Source organism: Mya arenaria, chromosome 14 (genome assembly GCF_026914265.1).
Source record: "Mya arenaria isolate MELC-2E11 chromosome 14, ASM2691426v1".
Classification (NCBI taxonomy): Eukaryota; Metazoa; Mollusca; class Bivalvia; order Myida; family Myidae; genus Mya; species Mya arenaria.
Window position 1 is genome coordinate 6,826,133 of NC_069135.1, and position 24,188 is coordinate 6,850,320.

Below are 24,188 nucleotides of genomic sequence, written 5' to 3' on the forward strand. Positions count from 1 at the left end.
CAGGACTTGGATAAAAAATAAAGGTAATCATCGGGGCTACATCCACATGTTTGCATCCATGCTGGTTTAATTAAAACTAAACAAGTGTCAGTGGAAAAGGGTTTCTTTATTTCAGATTTTCTACATACTATAAATTAGAACATTAAAATGTGATATCCATCCTCATTGAAATGCTGATATACATTATTGACTCTAGGTGAAATATGAACATCAGTAAATAGAACAATGTAATCAAAGCATAAATGGATGTTTTTGAGACATATTTGCAACTTTAGAAAAGGCAGTAAAAGAACAGATGTCAAAACAAAAATTCTCTGCTAACTAAATTGAAATTGTCTGTGTTTCCACATTATAGATCACAACAAAGGACCTTTGTCAAAGGTAGATGCGAAAATATTGCTAATATTTTTTAATCTTTACCTTAATCATATGCATTTTTTGTTTAAAGTCAAGTCAATTGAGTTAAACACAATAATGCATTACAATTAAAAACTTGTTTTGCATCCACCTTTATTGTGCGCCTTCAAAGTAAAAATAATACCATGTTTAAATTGAAATGTAAAATTTTCAATTAACCCTTTATCTTTCATTTACTTTTTGGTGAAAAACCCTATACTCATATTAAAAGACATTTCTCCATACAGTATTACATAAAATCATGTCACTAATTATTTTTGGTCCCAATAACAAGCCTGCCTTCCTTTGGACGGAATCTTTTAACAACATGTACTGCATAACTTCCCTATTCTCCTTTACTGTCGCTATGGGTGTTTTACTCACAGGGGTTTCTCTCGAAAAAAAATAATCTTATATATATTATATAGACAGTCTATATATATCTATGTGGTTTTACTCAGAAACAATACATGTAAAGAAAGATTATGATAAACCTGTGTTTATATTTACATCATAAGAAAATAGAAATTAGAGTTATAAATTAGTAATAAGGGTCAATCTAAAGACAGCATACTCATTTAATGGGATGTGTTATTTGATTGTGTTTTTTTTTGTCTAATTTTTTCATTAAGTTATATTTTAAGATGCAGTCATGGAGTAAGCTTGGCACTATTTATCATTAAAATGAGACAAAACTATGTAAATATTTATTTAAAATGGAACTAGGTTGAGAAGCTAAACAGTATTTTTCTATTTCTAGTTTGAACATATAAGTCGTGAATAAGGTATTTACAAAATTCGATGTTGGAAAATAATTCCATTTATCTATGGAAAAACTTTAAACATTGTAAACAAGTGAAGTTTGGATGCCTCGGACAGAAATACTTCTGTTAAGGCCTAAAAAAGATAATATCTGAGTTTAGGCCAACACTCTCAAAAAAACTTACTTAGGGTAGGGACAAAGTTGTGTTTTTTTACGGCCAGTAAAAACAGAAAAGCAAGTTGCAAATGCTTTCCATGACATTTTGGTAAATTGTGTACTAAATAATAAATACTTATTTTATCAGGTAGGGTCGTGTTGCCCTAACCTCAGCATTTCTTAAGCTAAGCCTAATGAATAAAACCGTATAAAAAATTAATGAAAATCTTGATGTAAATACATGTTATTCTGTCTGAGAAACAAAATAAAATGAACAAGAAATGTGTGATTAATATACTTCTCTGTGATATAATGAAATGGATTTGTGAACTAAAACTCTGTGAAAGTGATTAATACAGGGTGACAAAAAATGACAGCAAATGAAAATCACATCCAATACACAATGGAATGTATTAATATCACAATTGAAAACAGCACATGTATGTGTATATTATGACAACCAATAATCTATCACAAAAAGGTCACTTTCTATGGAATAGATATATATATACCCATTACATCAACTGAATTTCATAAAAATCTTTGAGGACAAAAGATGTACACCTTTTAAACAAAATTGGGCCTTTTATTCAGAACTTTGTTAAAGTTAACAACATGATTAACAACATTTTATAAATGAATAATGTTTGATAATGTGCTCATATAAAAAAATAAGCAAGTATAGCTGAAACAGTTGACTCAAACCTTATGAGAACTACAGTAGATCACAAGTACCCCTCGTATATCCATTAAGCTTCCAGAGTCACTGTGATTTGAAAATAAACGATGATGTTAACAACGTCATTATCGTTAACAAAGTTTTGAATAAGCTGCCCATTATTTTATGATTTTTATTTAAAACATTCAATTATCTATCATCAACGAATCATAATAAAAAATTGATCTATGCTGAATTCATTGACATGGCAATTTAGAACACTGCCAATATTCAATTTGCATTATTTACACACAAACTCATCTGTAATTAACAATAAATAAAGACATGACACACGTCTTATGAACCTGGCTGTTTCAATAAAGATTTTAGATGTCATCAAGAAATTCCAAGTTTGATAGTTTTGTTCATATTTGCTGTGTATTTGTGTAAAATTAACCCAAAACATTGACAGTTAAGCTACAAGCAGAGAGCATAAAAAATTAATGGATTGCGATGTAAATGTTGCCATTTATGTCCTACAAATTATTTTAGTGATTACTTAAAACCTATATTGAAACAGACTCAATTTGAACCAAGTATACTGTGACTCGGGACATTATGGTTTGATATTTTACCGACGATACAAGACCACAGAGATACATTTACTTGTAGAACTCATTACTGGCACATGAAACTGGAACTGTTCACAAATAACCTTGAGTGAAAGTTATTACCCTACATGAAACATTTTAAATGAGTGTACCTGTGTGTATGTTTCAAACTGGTCACAAAATCATGGTAGAAATAGTAAACTAATATGTATCCACTTAAAGCCACTGTGTGTTACTGCATCTGTTAAGGTATTCAGTCAATTATATATGTTTATCAGTTAATGTGGTTGGTGTACACCTTGCACAGAATGATATTAAATAAGCCCTCACTATAATGCCATAAAATTGTTGATGAATAGTAGCCTGAAATTCTATAGTGCTCAAGGTATAATCATCCTCTCAGATTATCTAATACCAAGCTAACAAAGATATCCTTTATTGCTCAATGCTTGACCCAACCAGCCAGCTGCCTAATGCCCACACCTTTGGAAGTGTTTTGTCAGTAAAACGTTACTGATGGCTAGGACGGTATGCCTATGCGCGCCATATCTTCACAGAACTTGAGCTGCCATATCTTCCCTGCATAGAGGTCAAACTTCTCCTTTCCCATCAAGGACACCAGCTTCGGCTGAAAGAATTAAGTATGATTGATCATTTCAAACTTGATGTTTTCAAAAGAATCTAACACAATCTTAGTCTGTTCAAGAACTTAACAATGTAAATGTGTAAACTGTTTAATGGTCGGTAATTGTGTATACTGATTTGTTGAAAAATCAACTTTGAAATATTTGTATTTACTCCCGCACTAGTCATGATCTGCATAAAACTATTAATATTTCAAGAACATATAGGCTCCAGTTATACTACAATAAAACTTAAAGTACAATAAAAAAGATGAACACATGTAGAACAAGAGGTCATGGCGATTGGTAATAAATGGAGGCCCTATATTGTGTTCACAAGCTTATTTTTGACAATTTCAAAGGACTTATCAGACAACTGTTTAAGTTTGCAATCAAAACTGAGGACTTGCTTACGTTCACGAACAATTGTTTACGGACAATTGGATGCATGGATAACGGACATCGAACCATCTCACAAAAATGAAAACTCTCTACCTTTACTTGGACTTTATAATTCCCACATAGAATATAAGCTGAAGCAAATACATATCCCCACACAACAAACCTCTACTTCATCCTCCTCAATCCTTCCTAGAATCTCATAAGCATTCTTGAGTATTGGCCACCCGACCCCCTTGATACAGTCCCTGCAATGGGAAAAGATTCTTCTGTCATAACCCATACTGTACATTCCTACACAGGTATAGTGTTTTAGCTAGAGTGTTATGCGTGGGTGCTGCACCCTGTCCTTTATAAAACCTGGCTAAAACCCTAAGATAAATGTAATATCGTTACCATATGAAGACTCAAGTCAAAGACCCGGGCCCCTATTTATTATAGATCTTGAATATGTTTCTAAAAGTCAACCTTTTCAGTATTATACCAATTCATTTGATCATTTTTACAAAGACACCTTTAAGAGTTAAGACCATATGAATGACACACTAGGTCTGATTCTTAAGTAGCAACCACTACCGGTGTCCATTTTAAGAGTATATGAAAAAGTGTCGACTTTTGAGCTCGAACAGTTAACCTCTTGGGTGAGACTTAGAGGTAGACACCTATGCAATGTTAAAACTCACTTGCTGGGTCATTCACTTATTAAGCATTACTTTACAATATCTAGAAATCACCTCTCAACCTAGTGTAAGACTTACTGATGCAGAAGATTTATTCTGGCCATTAATCTGTCTGCATTGCAGAGGGTGTCCACACCTGAAAAATTATGTGAAACATACATAAATATTTCTTTTAGAAAAACAATATAACAACTGCTAAAGCAAGTGAATACTTAGACTATTACTAATGGTTCTAAACCAGAAACATTCATTTTACAGCAATTCCGAAACAATTTGATTTGTATTAGAACCAAAGCGAATTATTTACTGCCAGATTTGCTCCTTTTTAGTAAAGAGTACAACAAACCTACATATATGATACAGTACAAGAATGTTTCACCTAGTTATGCTTTCCTTTTTATCTTATAGATAAAAATCAGCCTTACTTGGCATTGATGAGCTCTTGGGAATGCGAGGTGTTTCATCTTGAGGGACCTTGACCTCCGTCAATTCCTCTTCATCGTCTTGATTATTAAGTTGTAGAGTGTTGTCAAGGACCGAAATGAACTGGTCCATGTCCCTGTTCTCCCTGAAATATGGATCAGTCTATCATTTCATGTGACCTTGACCACTTCAAGAAATGTATAACTGCATCATCATTTGCTTAATTAAACCAAAGAGTGATATCAGAAGATAGGATTTTTTTTCTGAAAATAACACAGTTAATAATGTCCAAAAATACCAACTCATCTGCTTAGCAACTGTCCCCTTTTGTCTGTAAAACACATATAGATGTGGAAGACAACTGAAATTCCACAAGAAATAAAAAGAGTACCATTTTTCGTGGAGCCTTCAAATCATTACCAAAAGCTCATGCCCATTAAAATGTGACCTAACCTTAGCAAGTTTTGTCAAAGTCATAGCACTGACCTTATGACCTGAGACTTGCATTCATTTAAACTATTAAGTTGTAACTGTAAGTAGTACATGTATATTGGGATGCCCATGACAACTTATAATAAATGCTCTCCTACATTTGATATTATTTAGCGCTAGCCGAGTTAAACATAGAGCCCACCTGATGAATGCAAAATAGAGAAATTCTAGAGGGAAGTTCCTGTTCAAGTCTCATTGGCATGGGACATGGGTGGTATGTTTAAATGGAATAGCCATTTCTGTATTAGCTAAAGCAGATGGAAAAGTAAATCATGTAATCAGCAATGAAGTCAGTGTTTCAAAGATTTAAGTGACTTGATATCATAACTGAACAAACTATTTAGTAATTTATCATGCACACATTAAGTGCCTCATTTGAATCTTAATTTCTCAATCAAACCATTAAAATGGAAGATTACTTCTCACTCTAAATTAATGCTAATTCTTCAACCTTATTTCTGGGATTAATATCATAGAAGCCAGAAAAAAGAAGATGGCTACACATGAAGAAAGATTAAGGTGTAGCTAGCTATGGGCCGATTGTTCAGATCTTTGTTAAAGTTAGCAACATTGTTAACATGATGGTTGTTAACTTACAAATTGTTACCGCTCTAGAAGTTTCACAGAATCGATAATGCTCTGCAGTATTGTTAACAAAATTTGAGAGATTTGTTCCAATTGTACCAGCTTTATTTAGATATGTGAGCACAACATAAAATATTTTGCCTTTAAAGTAGGGATGCAAACGAATATTCGAATATTCGAATATTCGATCGAACGTTTAGTATTCGAATGTTAAAATCGGTATTCGAATATTCGATTATTTTTTTCAAATAATAATGATATAAACCTTGAGTCTTTAGGGCAGTTGTTGTGTTTAAAATTATATTGTCTTGTTTTTACAACAATACGCATCTTGTGCCTGAGGCGTTAACGAGATGACAATCGAATGTGCGTCATGTGTCAATTAGGGATCGATCGTAGGGTACTATAAACAGTGTCCATAATTGTAAAATAACTGGCTATTAGGAAGTGACATCAAACAAGTTTAATTGATTTTCAGTTCTTTTAAATGACCATGCCAATTAAGAATTTAAGGAAGCGGCCTTCACACCCTCTTGTCAGTTTGCCTGCCAATTAAGCTGAGCAATATTGCTCAAATCGGTGATTGATATTATACGCTGAAAGTAGATACCACTTCATTCCTTCAGAATATATGTTCGCAAAACATTATAAGTTAAACTTATTATAATTATTATATATTAGATTTGTATTTCTTAACAACGTAAAAGATGCCAGCCACATCTGAAGTATGGACTTATTTCACGCGCTCTGTTGACAAGAAATCTGTCATGTGCAAACTATGCAGTGTGAGGTTGTCGTACATGGACACGACAACTAATCTCTGGAATCACGTGAAGGCTAAGCATCCGAGTTCTCAAAGTGAAAGCAGTAAACAGCAATCAATGAAAAAGTTTACCGTTTCTGGTCTTAAACATGATTTGTGTTCTGGGTGCTTTGGGCAATCACTGCAGCTGGCCATCAAGCCGGCATTTGCTCTCCTGGATGTCAACAGGGTCGTCTCCAGATGTCGTAAGCTGGTCGGGCACATCAAACACTCGACTACATTGACGGCCGAAATGCGCAAGCGCCAAGCTACTCTAAAGGTGCCCAAACACGAGCTGGTGCAGGATGTTACAACTCGATGGAACATCACGCATGCTATACTGGCCCGGCTGAACGAGCAACGCCGCGTCCTGTCCGACCTCATGCTGGACACTCGGGTTACCCGGAAGGCCGACCAGCACCTGTCGTTGAAGGACGGCGAGTGGACCGTCGTCTCCAAGCTGAGTGACGTACTCAGTCATTTGACTGAGACGACTTCGTATATGTCAACGGAGAAGAACGTGTCATGCAGTGAAGTTTATCTCATCGTGACAAGTCTTTTGGACAACACACTCCGTGCATGCGAGGCTGATTCCCATGTCGTCAAGGAAGTGAAGGGTGTTATTGCTGCTGAGCTTCGTCGCCGCTTCCGACCTTCGAACGATGCCACCGCCACATCCACCCTAGTCCTTGCCGCTCTATTGGACCCCCGCTACAAAGACCTGGACTTCCTGTCAACGGAACAGCGGCGCTAAACGGAAGACGCGCTCGAGAGTAGATTGGACGATGTTCCATTTTGGTTGCCAACCCCGACGAGAGTGCGTTAACACCCTCCAAACGACCCCGTCTTAGCTTCATGGTTCCAAAGACGGCTAACGACGAGCTGCGTCGGTACCGGCACGAACCTTCCGACGAGGAGGCCACTCCACTTGCATGATGGAAAAAGAACGAGGGACGCTTTCCTCGCGTTGCACATGTTGCTCGCCAACTGCTTGGGATACCTGCGACGTCTGTGCCATCAGAAATAATTTTCTCCTGCGCCGGACTCATTGTTAACAAACTTAGAAACAGATTTTCATGTGATCTTGTTGATAAGATAATATTTCTGAATAAGAACAAGGCCATCATATGTGATGATTTTATTGATGAGTGATTTCATTGAATTGTATGTGCTTGTTATGTGCTTGTTATGTGCTAGATATGTATTTCATATGTCGATGTAATAATATTCGACACGCTGCTATGTATTGTATTGTATTACGATAACACTAGAAACATTCGACAGATAAAGAAAAGGGTATCGTGGTTTATAACTAAAATTAATAGATAACTTTAACTTTTTAAAGATTCATTTTTTATCGAATATTCGAATATTCGATCGAAAGAATTACCGAATATTCGAATATCGATTTTGCCATTCGTTTGCATCCCTACTTTAAAGGTTAACAACAATGTCGTTAATCATGTTGTTAACTTTAACAAAGCTCTGAACAATCCGGCCAATGTGTCATTAATATTTTCTTTGAAATAATATCTGTAATACTAAAATTAATTTACAAAATAAAGAAGCATATCTGTTATTACATTTGGATTGTAGAATTTGGTCAAACCATATTTATCACACCAGCTACTTCAGGTAAAAAAGGATAATCAACAAACACTTACATGTATACCAGACAAGGTTAAGTTGGCATACAACAAGATATTAGGCAGCATAACTTTCACAACAATATCACATGGATTCCACTCACAGCTTTAATTCTCAGTTATCACAATCAAGCCATACATCAGACGACATATGATATTCAATATTCAATATGTAATTTATTCTAATTCCTCAAACTGGAATAAACATGCAATGACCATAGTTATTGTTAATTACAGATACACACACAGGGATCACACGATACCTAGACTGGTGGTGCTTTTTGTGTTTAGCAGTGGAGGAGTCACCATTGGTTAGTGAGGGATGCTGCCTAAACAATGGCATAAAACAGGAATGAATCATGGCATGAAATACAACCAAAATGCAACATGTAATTAATTTAATATATGGCTATTCTGTTGATTTGTCACATTGTATCACTTGAAAATACTTGGATGAAATCAAAGTGATATGCCAGCGAGTGCATTGCATTTTATGTAAGAAATAAAAAGTGATATGATCCCACAGAACAACCGACCTACAAAATGCTTTAAATAAATATAACAATAGTTTTCTTCAACTAGATATTTAAATTTCGCCAACAAATGTCCTATCTATTTTGCGTAGTACTTGGTGTGCAATCGGCTACAGCGCGATACGGATGAAGTGTTGTACTTACGCATTAGGCTACTATGAGATACAGAATAAGAGAATTAGGACAGAAATTTTGTCCAGGTGTCCACATTTTATTTTTAAATCAAGGAATGTGAAGAAAAACATTCTACAGGTATGATATATAAATATCATTGTTTCAATACATTGTATCATGTAAAAGTTAAATCGTCTATGCAAATATTCAGAAATATTGTGTGCAATACAATCAATTATTTACCTTTGTTGTATTTTACTCCTCTGCCTCTGTGCATCTGACTCTTTGAGTGTATCTTCGTCTGAGGAGCTGCTGTCATTCGCTATTGATGGTTGTCGGTGTCGAACTGGGCCAGCCTGTTGCTCGTACTGGAGATAAAACATATGTTTGAATGGAGAACATAAGTTAATACAATTATGCAAAATATGTAATTTGTAAATACTCAAGTTGAGTGAAACAACAAGAGAAACAATACTAGCACTAGCATACCAGTAGGTCAATATTACTCGCTTTTCCTCAGTCAAACAACAATAACTTGACAAATGTTATTCCTAAATTATTTAAGTCTGCATGGCATGCTGACAATAACATCAGCAGTAATATAATGACAATATTTCATTTGCTATCCATTGAAGACAAACAAGCTAAAATTACATGGAAACTCTTGCTAAAGAATCTAAGTAATGAAGGAACCTGCAGTATGAAACTTGCATGAAATAAGTTTATAAGTCTTTTCCGTGGCAGAGTGTGTAAGATAACTGTAGTACATCTCAACCAGAGCATAGATTTTTTTGCAGAAACGAGAAACAAAGTTTACTGAGTTTTGCAATACAACCTGTGCAAGAATTGGGATGAACCTGTCTTACATGAGCGGCCATGGTAGATGCTTTCTATCCCTCTTCAGTTAAACAAAATATAGTAAAAATTGTTTTGTGCTTAGTTTAAAAAAAAGTAGTTCCATACGAGTACATTTTTATCTTTGCCTATGGGCAAGGTAAGGATTTCCAGCATTGCTAAATATTTGGATCTACTTATCTGGGATGGGAGAAAATATGATAAACTACTTAATTTATACTTTTTCTTTTATGCCATAAATTTGCATCCTTAATCTTATATTGAATATATCTCATATCAAATATTATGCAAATATTTTTATACCCTTTTTCTATCCCTGTCAGTGATCACAGTGGATTTTGAACTCTCTGGTGGCACAAGAACAATACGGGCTGACTGTGGACGGTCGTATGCTGTAATATACACATTAATGATTATACACATGAACATTGTGGCTGTGTACGGCCATATGCATCAATATACACAATAATGATTATACACATGAACATTGTTTGGTTTAAAGCATTTGCATTTTCATCTGTATGTAATCACTTTTATTACTGTACTTGGTATGAATTTACTGTACTGGGTATGAAATAAGAATAAATTTTGTTAAGTAGTTTCAGGTCTTAAGGATGTCAGTTTTCTTTACAATCAATAGTTTTAATTTTTCATTTGATACTAAATGTTGTACATATGGTAAATACATGTACAAAAATGTTGTAACATGTAAACTGCATACTCACATTGAGCATTATCTCTTTGTCTTCTCTTCTCTCTAGCTGACATATTGGGCAGGCTCTGAATCATAAAATAGGGGATTGTGAATATAGGGTAAGCCTTATTCACTGTGTCTTACATCAAGCATAGACATACATGTAAATAATACAAGAGGGCCAAATGGCCCTGAATCGCTCACCTGTCATATATTGACCGCGAATGACCCAATATCGAACTTGACCTATATTGTTCTAGAGATGATCATTCTGACCAAGTTGAATTGAGATAAGCCTAAAATTGTGACCTCTATTGTGTTCACAAGGTTTTTCTACTAATTTACCTAGTGACCTAGTTTTTCACCTGGGTTGACCCAATATGGAACTTGACCTAGCTTATGTTAAGATGATCATTCTGACCAAGTTTCATTAAGATTAGGCTAAAATTGTGACCTCTATTGTGTTCACAAGGTTTTTTACTATCTGACCTACTGACCTAGTTATTGACCGCGGATGACCCAATGTGGAACTTGACCTAGATTTTATAAAGATGATCAGTCTGACCAAGTTTCATAAAGATTAGGCTAAAATTGTGACCTCTATTGTGTTCATAAGGTTTTTCTAATATCTGACCTAGTGACCTAGTTATTGACTGCGGATGACCCAATATCGAACATGACCCAGATTTTATAGAGATGATCATTCTGACCAAGTTGCATTAACATTAGGCTAAAATTGTGACCTCTATTGTGTTCACAAGGTTTTTCTACTAATTGACCTATTGACCTAGTTATTGACGGTAAATGACCCAATATCGAACTTGACCTAGATTTTATAGAGATGATCATTCTGACCAAGTTACATTTAGATTAGGCTTAAATTGTGACCTCTATTGTGTTCACAAGGTTTTTATACTAATTGACCTAGTGACCTAGTTATTGACCGCGAATGACCCAATATCGAACTTGACCTATATTTTTCTAGAGATGATCATTCTGACCAAGTTGAATTGAGTTAAGCCTAAAATTGTGACCTCTATTGTGTTCACAAGGTTTTTCTACTAATTGACCAAGTGACCTAGTTTTTGACCTGGGTTGACCCAATATGGAACTTGACCTAGCTTATGTTAAGATGATCATTCTGACCAAGTTTCATTAAGATAAGGCTAAAATTGTGACCTCTATTTTGTTCACAAGGTTTTTCTAATAATTGACCTAGTGACCTAGTTATTGACTGCGTATGACCCAATATCGAACTTGACCCAGATTTTATAGAGATGATCATTCTGACCAAGTTGCATTAAGATTAGCCTAAAATTGTGACCTCTATTGTGTTCACAAGGTTTTTGTACTAATTGACCTAGTGACCTAGTTATTGACCGCAGATGACCCAATATCGAACTTGACCTAGATTTTATAGAGATGATCATTCTGACCAAGTTGCATTGAGATTAGGCTAAAATTGTGACCTCTATTGTGTTCACAAGGTTTTTGTACTAATTGACCTAGTGACCTAGTTATTGACCGTGAATGACCCAATATCAAACTTGACCTACATTTTATAGCGATGATCATTCTGACCAAGTTGCATTGAGATTAGGCTAAAATTGTGACCTTTATTGTGTTAACAAGGTTTTTCTACTAATTGACCTAGTGACCTAGTTATTGACCGCGGATGACCCAATATCGAACTTGACCTAAATTTTATAGAGATGATCATTCTGACCAAGTTGCATTGAGATTAGGCTAAAATTGTGACCTCTAATGTGTTCACAAGGTATTTCTACTAATTGACCTACTGACCTAGTTTTTGACCCCAGATGACCCAATATCGAACTTGACCTAGATTTCATAGAGATGATCAGTCTGACCAAGTTTCATAAAGATTAGGTCAAAATTGTGACCTCTGTTGTGTTCACAAGGTTTTTCTAATAATTGACCTAGTGACCTAGTTATTGACTGCGGATGACCCAATATCAAACTTGACCTACATTTTATAGAGATGATCATTCTGACCAAGTTGCATTGAGATTAGGCTAAAATTGTGACCTCTATTGTGTTCACAAGGTTTTTCTACTAATTGACCTAGTGACCTAGTTTTTGACCTGAGTTGACCCAATATGGAACTTGACCTAGCTTATGTTAAGATGATCATTCTGACCAAGTTTCATTAAGATAAGGCTAAAATTGTGACCTCTATTTTGTTCACAAGGTTTTTCTAATAATTGACCTAGTGACCTAATTATTGACTGCGTATGACCCAATATCGAACTTGACCCAGATTTTATAGAGATGATCATTCTGACCAAGTTGCATTAAGATTAGGCTAAAATTGTGACCTCTATTGTGTTCACAAGGTTTTTGTACTAATTGACCTAGTGACCTAGTTATTGACCGCGGATGACCCAATATCGAACTTGACCTAGATTTTATAGAGATGATCATTCTGACCAAGTTGCATTGAGATTAGGCTAAAATTGTGACCTCTATTGTGTTCACAAGGTTTTTGTACTAATTGACCTAGTGACCTAGTTATTGACCGTGAATGACCAAATATCAAACTTGACCTACATTTTACAGATGATCATTCTGACCAATTTGCATTGAGATTAGGCTAAAATTGTGACCTCTATTGTGTTAACAAGGTTTTTCTACTAATTGACCCAGTGACCTAGTTATTGACCGCGGATGACCCAATATCGAACTTGACCTAGATTTTATAGAGATGATCATTCTGACCAAGTTGCATTGAGATTAGGCTAAAATTGTGACCTCTAATGTGTTCACAAGGTATTTCTACTAATTGACCTACTGACCTAGTTTTTGACCCCAGATGACCCAATATCGAACTTGACCTAGATTTCATAGAGATGATCAGTCTGACCAAGTTTCATAAAGATTAGGTCAAAATTGTGACCTCTGTTGTGTTCACAAGGTTTTTCTAATAATTGACCTAGTGACCTAGTTATTGACTGCGGATGACCCAATATCGAACTTGACCTAGATTTTATAGAGATGATTATTCTGACCAAGTTGCATTGAGATTAGGCTAAAATTGTGACCTCTATTGTGTTCACAAAGTTTTTGTACTAATTGACCTAGTGACCTAGTTGTTGACCGTGGATGACCCAATATCGAACTTGACCTACATTTTATAGAGATGATCATTCTGACCAAGTTGCATTGAGATTAGGCTAAAATTGTGACCTCTATTGTGTTCACAAGGTTTTTCTACTAATTGACCTAGTGACCTAATTATTGACCGCAGATGACCCAATATCGAACTTGACCTAGATTTTATAGAGATGACCATTCTGACCAAGTTGCATTGAGATTAGGCTAAAATTGTGACCTCTATTGTGTTCACAAGGTTTTTCTACTAATTGACCTAGTGACCTAGTTTTTGACCCCAGATGACCCAATATCGAACTTGACCTAGATTTTATAGAGATGATCAGTCTGACCAAGTTTCATAAAGATTAGGTCAAAATTGTGACCTCTATTGTGTTCACAAGCAATTGTGAACGGACGGACGGACGGACGGACGGACGACGGACGAAGAGTGATCACAAAAGCTCACCTTGTCACTACGTGACAGGTGAGCTAAAAAGTACATGTATTCAATATTTCTCTATTGTTCTCAGCAAAAACTCAAAAATAGTTAGAGATATTCTTTCTTTGAATGAGAAAGGAACTAAAATTAACCCCTTAAATTCTATTAAATTGGCAATGATTTCATTTGCAGCCAAACAGTAGAAATTCTCACTTACCCTGGGAGTTTCATCCCCTAATGAGGCATCGTCTTTAGACCCTGATGAAGATGAAGACTTTGAGTCGCCCCCTGCCATCTCGTTGTAGTTATTTCTACGCTGAGGAAGTCCCTCACTGTCCTGTTTCGGGGGGAGCGGGAGGGGTCTTGGATTGTCTACAGGCTTTGGCTGTGAATAAATTGTTTACTTTGGAAACTCAGGCACTATTTCATAATGTGTTTCTGAGTGTTCTATGTTACACAATTTCACCAAAGCATTCTATTGTTTATTTATTTAACTTTAATTAAGTTTCGCCCGTTTTGGTGAGAGACTACAAATAATTCTGTCCAAATGGTTTTAGTAAGTACTACAAAGGTAAATCATTTTTTTTACAAAAAAAATCTGCATAGATACATGTATTAAAAATAGAACTATATATTATAAATACCAATGTATTTACAATTGAGTAATAGATAGACATTTTTATACATTGTAAATGTTGTGCAACTACCTTACTTACCAGTAATTCAAACTTGTTTACACTTTATTGCATTACTGATCATCAATCTGATATAAAGTTTTATAAATTCGGAAAAACCAACAACACTTTTTTAAAATTCAGGTCTACTTTACCTGTAAATGGAATTGTACGCAAATTTCAACTAAAGTTGTCAAATATTGAAGGTATACAATGTATATAAATGGCACAAATAGCATAAAAATTCTAAATGATTCCCTTCACCTACTAACTTAAGCAAACTGAAACCTAACCTTTGAAAACTTATTTCAAATAAAAGCAAACAACATTTTATGTGTTTATTTATAATAATGACAAAATTCCAAGATTTATCTCATGATTCAACTTAGAGACTCGTTCAAATTTCATGGGGTCAGACATCGATTTTTCATCATCAAATCAGAGCTACATTAATAAATATTTAGAAATGTGAGAGAAAATTCCCTATTTAGCCATAAGTCATTGAAACTTGAATTATTTAGACTTGGAATAAAAAAAAAAAAAATCAATGAGTATCAGCCAGTTGCTGTTTGGAGTTTGTTCATTGAAGTATAAAGTTAAGCATGCATTTTGTTTAGTACCATTCTGTTTCAACATGCACCTTTATACAATCCTATGAAACAAACATGTATTATTTTTTTAACTACAAATTAGTAGTTACTTATATTAAAATAATAAAATTAAAGCTGCTAGCAATAATGACAAACTATTTGCTATGGGATGATATTTCTGTGCAAGAGCAAATACGTACAAAAATGCAGGATATTTCTTGAATACAGAGGACTATAATCTCTACATACAGCGTGCAATGTTGCCTTGTATTTACATTTTCAAATATAAATGCAGCCGATTTCTTATGGTGGCAACATGGTTTGGTGGGAGAGGAAAAGTTTCCGTCATGTGACCTTGACAAGAGATTTGACCTCTGGACGACCTTCTGACTGGGACGTGACCTCTCGTATGAGGAACTTACTTTTTTAAGGAAGTCTTGCTTCTTTTTTCTTCGTCGCTCTCTGGGAGGAGAATGAGACTTGGTGGGATGCTGTAAAGGTGCGAGAAATCGTGAAACACACTCCACCAAATGTGCACTTTAGTATATAAGGTTATCACTGTTTAATAATTGTGTGTTGCATCACAGGGTTATTGGCCCACAAGTCAGCAGAAATGACTTCTTGACATATTATTGTAGATAAGTTATTTTTATACGAAGACTTCAGACTTTGGGCTCAAGATCCTGGGATGCACCTTAAGTTATCTCTGATATAGATATTCAAAAGAATGTAATAAAAACATTATGAAAACTATAAGGACCTTAAGCCTAAAATTTAAACAATATCCTGCAAAAGAATCAGGCCAGACAAACATCAAATAGGAGGAACAATGCTTCCAGATGTAACCTATGTAAAATATCACTAGTTAAATAGCGCAGCGGAATGACAAATACCCGATAACAAAACAAACAAGTGTTAAGATATGATATTTCTTACAGACACAATATTCATTATTCTAACAAGAAATTCCCTTAATGCAGTCCTTAAATTTAAACTGATTTTTAATAACAGTCATAAAAAATTATTGTTCAAGCCTATTAGATAGAAAATGTAATCTATAATATCTGCTATTAATAATTTAAAACTGCATTAAGTTTCAAAGTGCATTGAACTCAGTTCAGTTCATGATAACATGACAACATGAGTATACCAAATGCCAAGCAATTATGTTTCAATTATCTTACTTTGAATTTTAATAAAAATTAACTGTGTGAAATACACGCTGTTACAATTAAAAAACACTTCAAATGGTATTAGTTAAAGCTATTGTTGATTTTTCACCATTATAGGTGAAATATCCAACCACACATTTACAATACCTGGCGACTACTTCTTGGAGTTCTAGGGGTTGATCTTGGTGTATACTGATAGAAAAATTTATAATCGTAGTCCAATGTACATGGATAACAAACTGCATAAAGTTACATAGTCTTGCAGTTGCTTTTCAATTTAAAAAAATAGGCTTAAAATGTGGCTAAATCAAACATGGGCGCATCAATATGGCAAGTTAATGTCAAAGCTTGAAGCATAAAAATCGTACCGATTAGAATTGCAATTAGTACTGACCTGATGAGTACCCCTGTAAAAATTGTACCGATTAGAACTGCAATTATCACTGACGTGATGAGTACCCCTGTCAAGATTGTACCCATTAGAACTGCAATTATCACTGACGTGATGAGTACCTCTGTAAAGATTGTACCAATTAGAACTGCAGCTGTAACTGACTTGCTGAGTACCCCCTTAAAGACTGTACCAATTAGAACTGCAGCAATCACTGTGGCAAATTCAAATACATGATGACGAACAAACCTGTTTTTCTGATTTTGATGCTGCTGAGGTTTTGTCACTTTTACTTTTTGGCTCTTTGGAGTCTTTATGCTCAATGTTCTCTTTATGCTCATTAGAGTCTTTGTGTTCAGGCTTAGGTTTATTAGCCTTCACAGTGCTCTGTTTTATAGTGTCTTGGTCGGATTCATCTTTTGTTCCAGCCACCTGACCTTCGATGATTGGTTCTAGATTTGATGGCATCCTGAAAGATGGTATTCAATTTCCTAATTTCATTGTGCTTAAAGAAAAAGCCATACAAATTACATAAATGTATACTTCAAAGATTTTAAGAAAACACACACTGAAAATTAGTAAGGAAATATAAATGTTTTTTTCTAGCAATTTATCAACATAACAAACATGAATGTGCATGTCAATGTAAAGCACTATGAAATGTCTTGAAAATGTCTTGATTCAAATTATAAACCTCGACCTAAATTCCATATCTATTACAACTTCAACTTGATGTCCTCATTTCTAATAAGCTAATAAGTGGTTGCTGGTTGGACTGGATTGGTGCATTTTGTTGGCCTCTTGTACGGGTTTCTTCCCTCAAAACAGACTTTAAGCATGATTAATAATCAACTAATAGAGATCTGTCTTTTAATCATCTTAAAAAAAAACATTGTAAAGTAAACAAAGCCTACCTGTGCTGATGTCTGTCAGGCTCCCCACCTGCTGCCATGTCCACCTGTGATGCACTAACCACCGACCGGTCACTTTCCACAGCTGATCGCACACTGTCTGGTGTGTCATAGGAACTCTCAGAATCATTTGACATAATTGAAACACGAGACCGGGCTGTGTCTGGCTCAGACTGGGAGGCAGTAGACTTGGCAGATTGAGGTCGACTTGATGGGCGGCCACTTGCTGGGCGACGGCTGGAATCAAAATGTGAAAATTGTGAGAAAAATATTAGTTTCACCCTAAATCAGAACATGAATTCAGAAAAAAACAACTCTTTAAAACACAGGTCATAATGTATAATTATCAACATTGCCAATGTCCCAAAAATTTGTTACAAACCTATTTAAACTAAGACATGGCAATCTAACTCATAAAAATTGAAGGCACTTCCTCATACTACCTAAAATATTTCCTCAAAATACACTAATAGCCTCCTCAATAACCTGATGACCCATAACTACCTTTGTTTTGTTTCTTCAAGGAAGATTGCGATGTTTTTCTTGATGTAAGGGTCCCTGAGGATTCTGTTGACAGTGGGTCGTTTGGATGGGTCTTGGTGCAGCATGTTTCGGACCAGGTCCACTAGATCCTTACCGTACTGACGGGGCATTGGGGGCATCTGAGGAGCACAGTGTGATAATAATCATATCTGAGAAAATTATTTACTGTAGAATTACAAAATTATGTTGCTTATCTTACATTTATGTTTAATAGACTAAGAAGTGTAGGGTAGGTCAAATAAGCAGCTGGTTCCTTCTTTATGATGCAGCAAGCTTATTTTTATAATTTCTACTTACACGAATGAGCAGGTCAGTAATATTACATTAGTACTTCATTATTGCAATGTAAGGAAATCACCTGTATTCCAACAAGACTAAGAAATCCTGTTGTAGAGGAATATGAATTACCTTTCCCCTGAGAATTTTATAGACTAGAGAATTCATGTCTTTGGCGTTAAATGCATGTTTCAATGTCATCATCTCATACACACAGCAACCCAGAGCCCAAACATCTGACTGAAAATGGAGCAAGGCATTCAAGCTCAATCTTAGTATTAAATAGACCTAAAACTTGCATATATACATGAACATTTCAAAATGATACATAAAATGAGGTATAAAACTTGTTGACAACCAGGAAATAATGTTGCCAAATCTTGAAAAAAATGTTTTCGATCATTAACTTGTTGTTTTTTTAAAAACTTAGTCTAAACATGTGAATTACCATATAAGGTTACACAAGGGTTACATTTTTTTCTATCTTAGCAGTAAACATTATGATTCAAGGAAAGACAACAATTTCATTCAGCATTCATTAATATTTGAAAAACTGAATTAAAATAATAACTTAATTTTAAACACATGAACTGGTATTAACTACAGCAAAGGAAATACTGCAAACATGATAACATAATAAATATTGGTTTCATTTCAATCCAATTTACCTTGTGGTTGTATGGTTTGTTGGAGAACAGCTCGGGGCTCATGTAGTATGGTGTGCCTATCAACGTTGTGGCCATATCAGAGGAATTGTCTAAAACTCTGAAATCACACAAAACTCATGACTGTGTACAACGCAAAATAAGCAAATCTTACCCATTTTACTCTTTCACAAGAAAAACAAATTCTCTCCCAATAAATATTCTGATCAGAATCATGGTCAAGGCTAAACAAATGTGTTTTCATTACAAACAAAATATTTTATATAGTGCACATTGTAATGTTTTAGCGGCAACTTTCTTACCTAGCAATTCCAAGGTCACCAACTTTGATGATTTTACTCTTTGTTAAAAATATATTCTGTGTTTTTAAATCTCTGTGTAAAATGTTTCTTTCATGCATGTACTGAAAAGAAAATGAGACATTATTTCAATTAAATGCTTTAAAATGCCTCTCATGGGATAGTTCTAAAATTAAAGGACTAGAAAGTCATGTAGTCAAATAATTTCTTTACATTATCTGTTCATGTCTTTAAATATTGTATCATGTTTGTCCATGAAAATGTAATTGGGACACTTTTGATTTATAAAGCTGTTTGAATGAAAGTTCACATATTATGTGCCATGATGATATTTTATTCATCTAACTATATAATTATATAATACATGTAAACACTTAAAACTAAACCTCAGATTACCTGCAATGCCATGGCAATCTGCACAAACCACTCCACAAGTTGCCTCTCATCCAGCAACGTGCCCCGCTGCTCTTTGAGTTTGTTATACAAGTCACCACCCTCGCAAAACTGCATGGCAATGTAGAGCAACCCATCCTTCTCAAATGAGTCTTTGTAGGACACAATGTTAGGGTGTTTCAGCTTTGACAAGAGCTTTGCTTCCTGCTCTGCTGATCGCCTTTCCCTGCTTGATGCCTTCTTGAGGTTGATTTTCTTGAGGACATACTGTAAAGGGGGCAAGGATGAGAATTATGAATAATTAGTTTATTGTAAATTGATTAACTAAGAATCATCTGAATGCCTATAAAATCTTAATCAGGCAGTTGATACTACATGTATACAATAATATTAATTCAAACGGTTATTTATGCCAGTTAGCAGGCTGGTTGCAGTTTTCAGAAATAGCATTTTAAATAGCACTTCAGCGTCAAGCAGAAACCTTTACAAATTGGCTTGCTAAATGTTAACTAGGAACATTTATAATAACTTATACAGGGTTTCCACCAGGAAATTCCTAAGGCATGTCCGGAGGTCGATTTTTTTTTTAATTTTCGTAATCAAAATGGTGCAATTTCCTGCATTTTAAACAAGTTTACAGTTATGTTCCTATTATTTAGAATTACCAGCTCAAGTCCGATTAACATTAAAAATATTTGCGAAAAGGTTTAATTGTTTCTCTTCATTTATTATTGGTATTTCTCAAGTATTCTGACAAAACAATATCGACGATACTGATCGACTCATGTTTCGTTAAGTGCGGGTATTATTTGTATTGACACCGTTGACGTCACAGCAAAATATGTAAAACACGCTGTCTGCATGCTGGAACACAAAAGAGCCCGGAGCAAAGCGACTGCTCGTGGGTATATTTTAAGCTGCGACAGCTAATAATTTTAAAGCCGGGTCGGCTAAATAATAACTAAAAGGGAATGTAATGTGAATGTGATTTTTCAGATTCAAAATAAAATGACACATAATTTTTGTTACCGAAATCAATTAACACTTATTGTTTACTTTGCAATCAAAGGGGATTATAGGGATGAAGGTCGCAATTACGACATTGGTGTTTTTCACATATTCCCATTTTGATAAAGAATAGGAGGAGTTAGGTTAATTGCACCATTGATCCTAGGTTAATTGCACTGTCGATCCTCACCGACACACCTTCATGCTGTCGTCGATCCGTAATAGTCCCGACATGCCTTCTGGCTGTCAGTCAACCGTTGCAACCATTGGAATAGCAGCAAAACTGTGTATTGTCAAAACTTATGATTGTTTTGATAAGGCTTGTCGCTGCGCGGATTAATGCATATCAGCATAATTAACACGCGCCAGCAGAAGGCATGTCGGGCCCGACAAGCCATTAAGGCCTGGCGGAAACCCTGTTATATGCCAAATGTAATTTGTTCAAGATAACAAGTTTTGCAAGCAGTACACATGTGACAGGTTTGTGCTAATTCAGACATCAGGTGTGAAATTTAAAACAATGTTAATAACTTTTTCACATGTATCACATATACCTTATTCATTGAATTTGAATTATTTAAAGAGGTACCACACCTATACCTGGTAAATATATATATAAGTAATATGTCATACCTGTTTTCTGTCTCGTTTGTGTCTTGCTAAGGTTACTTCACCGTAACTTCCCTTTCCAATGTTACGTATGTATTCAAACTGTTCCAGTGCTAGGACTGCTTGAGCCATATTGTCATTGTTACTTAATTAGACGTTACAGAAATGTCCACATCAAAAATATCATTTGAATTATTTTCCATTCAAGACATCCAGCACTGTTGTATAATGTCACTATTATTTTTCTCTTGTGAGCTAAATGATTCTGAACTTTGAATTGAAAGAAAACTGAAATTTATACAGTAATTATTGATGATTGGTTTGATGAGTCAGTCACCTGGGAAATTCCCTTTGTCCAGCGAAATTGATCCAAAGATAAATCTGACCAAAGCAAGGAATCATTACAGTTAACAAATTCAGAATAAGTCAATTTTCAGTATGTGTTATATCAAAATTGTTTAACTGCTGTTTAACTATAATATAATAAGTCTGAATAATTTCCTATAAAAGGTATTTTGTCTGTTGTTTACACTTTCAGTCTTTGACAATATTCTTCGAAATCAGGAACCTGCGTGTTAAAATTGGATTAGTATTCTGCTAATTTCGCATTTAATTTTTCCTTGACTTGTGTAATAAAAGCAAAAAAGGGTATTTCATTCAATCGTCAGGGCACTGTCATTATGTTTTCACTCTATAACAACATAAACGTCTCGATTTTGTGTTAAAATAGTGGTTTCTACACAAACTTCGGAATTTTGTTTGAGTGACTTTTTTTGGTTTTTATTTGAAGAGCGAGCAAGGGTCACAATTCATGGTGAATCCGTCATAACAGGAAATTACCAAACGAATATATTATTGTTCAGAATTGTCTCCCTTGACAGGTTTTGTAAAATTGACTTGTACTTATAATACTCACCCTATATAAATCGTTTTTTCATTTTATTGCTACTGTAAAGCATTAAAATAATAGCTATATACGTAAAATTGTCCATTCACACCAAAACATTGCTCAAATGAATCCGGGTCAACTCGGCCCAATTACCTTTTCGGCATGGTCCAAATCGGACCAGAAACCATTTTTTTTGTACTGTTATTATTATACTCATATTTATTTGTGAATATGTATATTAGACGACAGTAATGTTGTATATATTTTTTTAGACATTCTATTTCCTCAAGAGACAAAATGGAATCAGAAAGAATGAGAAATATGATGTATTAAAATATTTATTTCCGAATCTAATATACTCTACTGCAACCAACACACATTAAATAATAAAACATAACAATTATTGTTGATCTCTATAATCCGCAAATGACATCATCACATCCTTACACATCTTGGAAGCCTGCCTGTACTCGTCTTAGGAGATCCCTGAAAAATATCATTTCATGCATGTATCGTATCATCATTATTATTAAAACTAAATTGAAATATAAAATTGACCACAGTATAAACATGTGAAACATGCATTTTTGGGCGTCCTTGTCCCTTTTTCTTTGACAAGATGCGGTATCAATAATGAAATGACATCCTAACACGTGCCAATACATTACCGTAAGTGACACTCCAATTAAAGAACAACAATTTACTAAAAGTAACTTAGCAACGGTCTTGTTCATGAACATATCATATCAGTAAGTTTATTGTAATCATATATAATCTGAATACATATAGTTCTAAATATTTATGTTCATGCAAATTCAAAACTTCTTATCTGTTCCACAAGTTCTGTGTTGCCATCGCTGGCACCAGTCAAAATCCACAGCCTGCTGACGTTGCCTAACTGTGTTACCGTATACTCAGGTAAAATAATTAGCTTCAATTAGTTTAAAAACATCATTAACATCCTTTGAAATTTTCAATTATCAAAGGTGTTGTCAGCGTTCATTTAAACACTCTCACACGGCTCTAAATAATTGCGCCAACTTAGGTGTGAACAACTTAATACCATAGACACGCTTTCCTTTCAAAAGTAGGCCGAAAAGGACTAGGCCGATTTGGACCAGGCCGAAAAGGTAATTGGGCCGAGTTGACACGACACCGCTCAGATAGCCCCAGATAAACAAAAACACACAGTTTTATATCATTTCAATGAGTGGCAAATTCTTAAGAAGTAAAATAAATCTTACCTTTTACGTTTAATCATCATAACCAGTGCCCAATTATTTATTCAGATCGTATTTTGGAAAACTAGAAAAAAATAAAAATGCTGTCCATATGATACAGCATTTGAAATTTTAATTAAATTAATTAATATTTATCAAATAGGAATGGACTTTCATGAATTGTATCAAACATTTATTCTTATACACAATTATCATAACATAAAACTAATATTTACCCCTATTTTTGTTTCAAAATTAATCCCAGAACTTCCTGGAGTTTTGCACCTAACAATCCTATTTCCAAAACTATTAATTTTCAGTACGAGTGATTCATTGTTTGCTCTTCAAAGCCATGTATCCAACTTTTAATACCTGCTAGATTAATTCCACAACTCAGCTTCAATTTATTTAATAAAGTTATCAAAACAATGTGGTTACATTTGTGTTTTTAATTTTTATATGCAGGATGGTGACATTACAATTTTTTTTATTGCATGCTGGAGTTTATAGTTTAACATTTACCTGGTACACTCTCTCCAAACACAGACAACAGTGGTCATGTCAT

General features: G+C 34.7%; 1 protein-coding gene across 7 annotated transcripts; it reads right to left on the reverse strand.

Annotated features, from left to right (window-relative positions):
• Positions 1 to 87: 87 nt before the first annotated feature.
• LOC128217571 (serine/threonine-protein kinase Nek4-like) lies at positions 88 to 22,308 on the reverse strand. Of its 7 annotated transcripts, none has more exons than XM_052924786.1 (19): positions 22,083 to 22,308; positions 21,539 to 21,784; positions 19,901 to 20,164; positions 19,508 to 19,608; positions 19,209 to 19,305; positions 18,673 to 18,780; positions 18,226 to 18,383; positions 17,725 to 17,958; positions 17,060 to 17,279; positions 15,670 to 15,738; positions 14,201 to 14,368; positions 10,462 to 10,516; positions 10,040 to 10,128; positions 9,125 to 9,249; positions 8,498 to 8,563; positions 4,712 to 4,854; positions 4,365 to 4,422; positions 3,773 to 3,854; positions 88 to 3,212 (listed from the first exon to the last, which is right to left on the reverse strand). In XM_052924786.1, the coding sequence occupies exons 2-19, from the start codon at positions 21,644 to 21,646 to the stop codon at positions 3,105 to 3,107; spliced, it is 2,253 nt and encodes a 750-aa protein (XP_052780746.1). In that variant the 5' UTR covers positions 21,647 to 21,784; positions 22,083 to 22,308; the 3' UTR covers positions 88 to 3,104. The 7 variants fall into 7 exon arrangements, with proteins under 7 accessions (XP_052780746.1, XP_052780745.1, XP_052780744.1 ...); XM_052924785.1 differs by having other exon boundaries at positions 21,539 to 21,802; XM_052924784.1 differs by having other exon boundaries at positions 22,045 to 22,308.
• Between the last annotated feature and the right edge of the window lie 1,880 nt (positions 22,309 to 24,188).

What these genes read in the sequence shown, in the direction of transcription:
- LOC128217571 (XM_052924786.1), bottom strand. Translation starts at nt 21,646, where the DNA reads ATGGCTCAAGCAGTCCTAGCACTGGAACAGTTTGAATACATACGTAAC. An exon ending in ACAAACGAGACAGAAAACAG is followed by an intron (nt 20,165 to 21,538) that starts GTATGACATATT and finishes CCCCCTTTACAG; the next exon opens with TATGTCCTCAAGAAAATCAA. An exon ending in AGATTGCCATGGCATTGCAG is followed by an intron (nt 19,609 to 19,900) that starts GTAATCTGAGGT and finishes TTTTCTTTTCAG; the next exon opens with TACATGCATGAAAGAAACAT.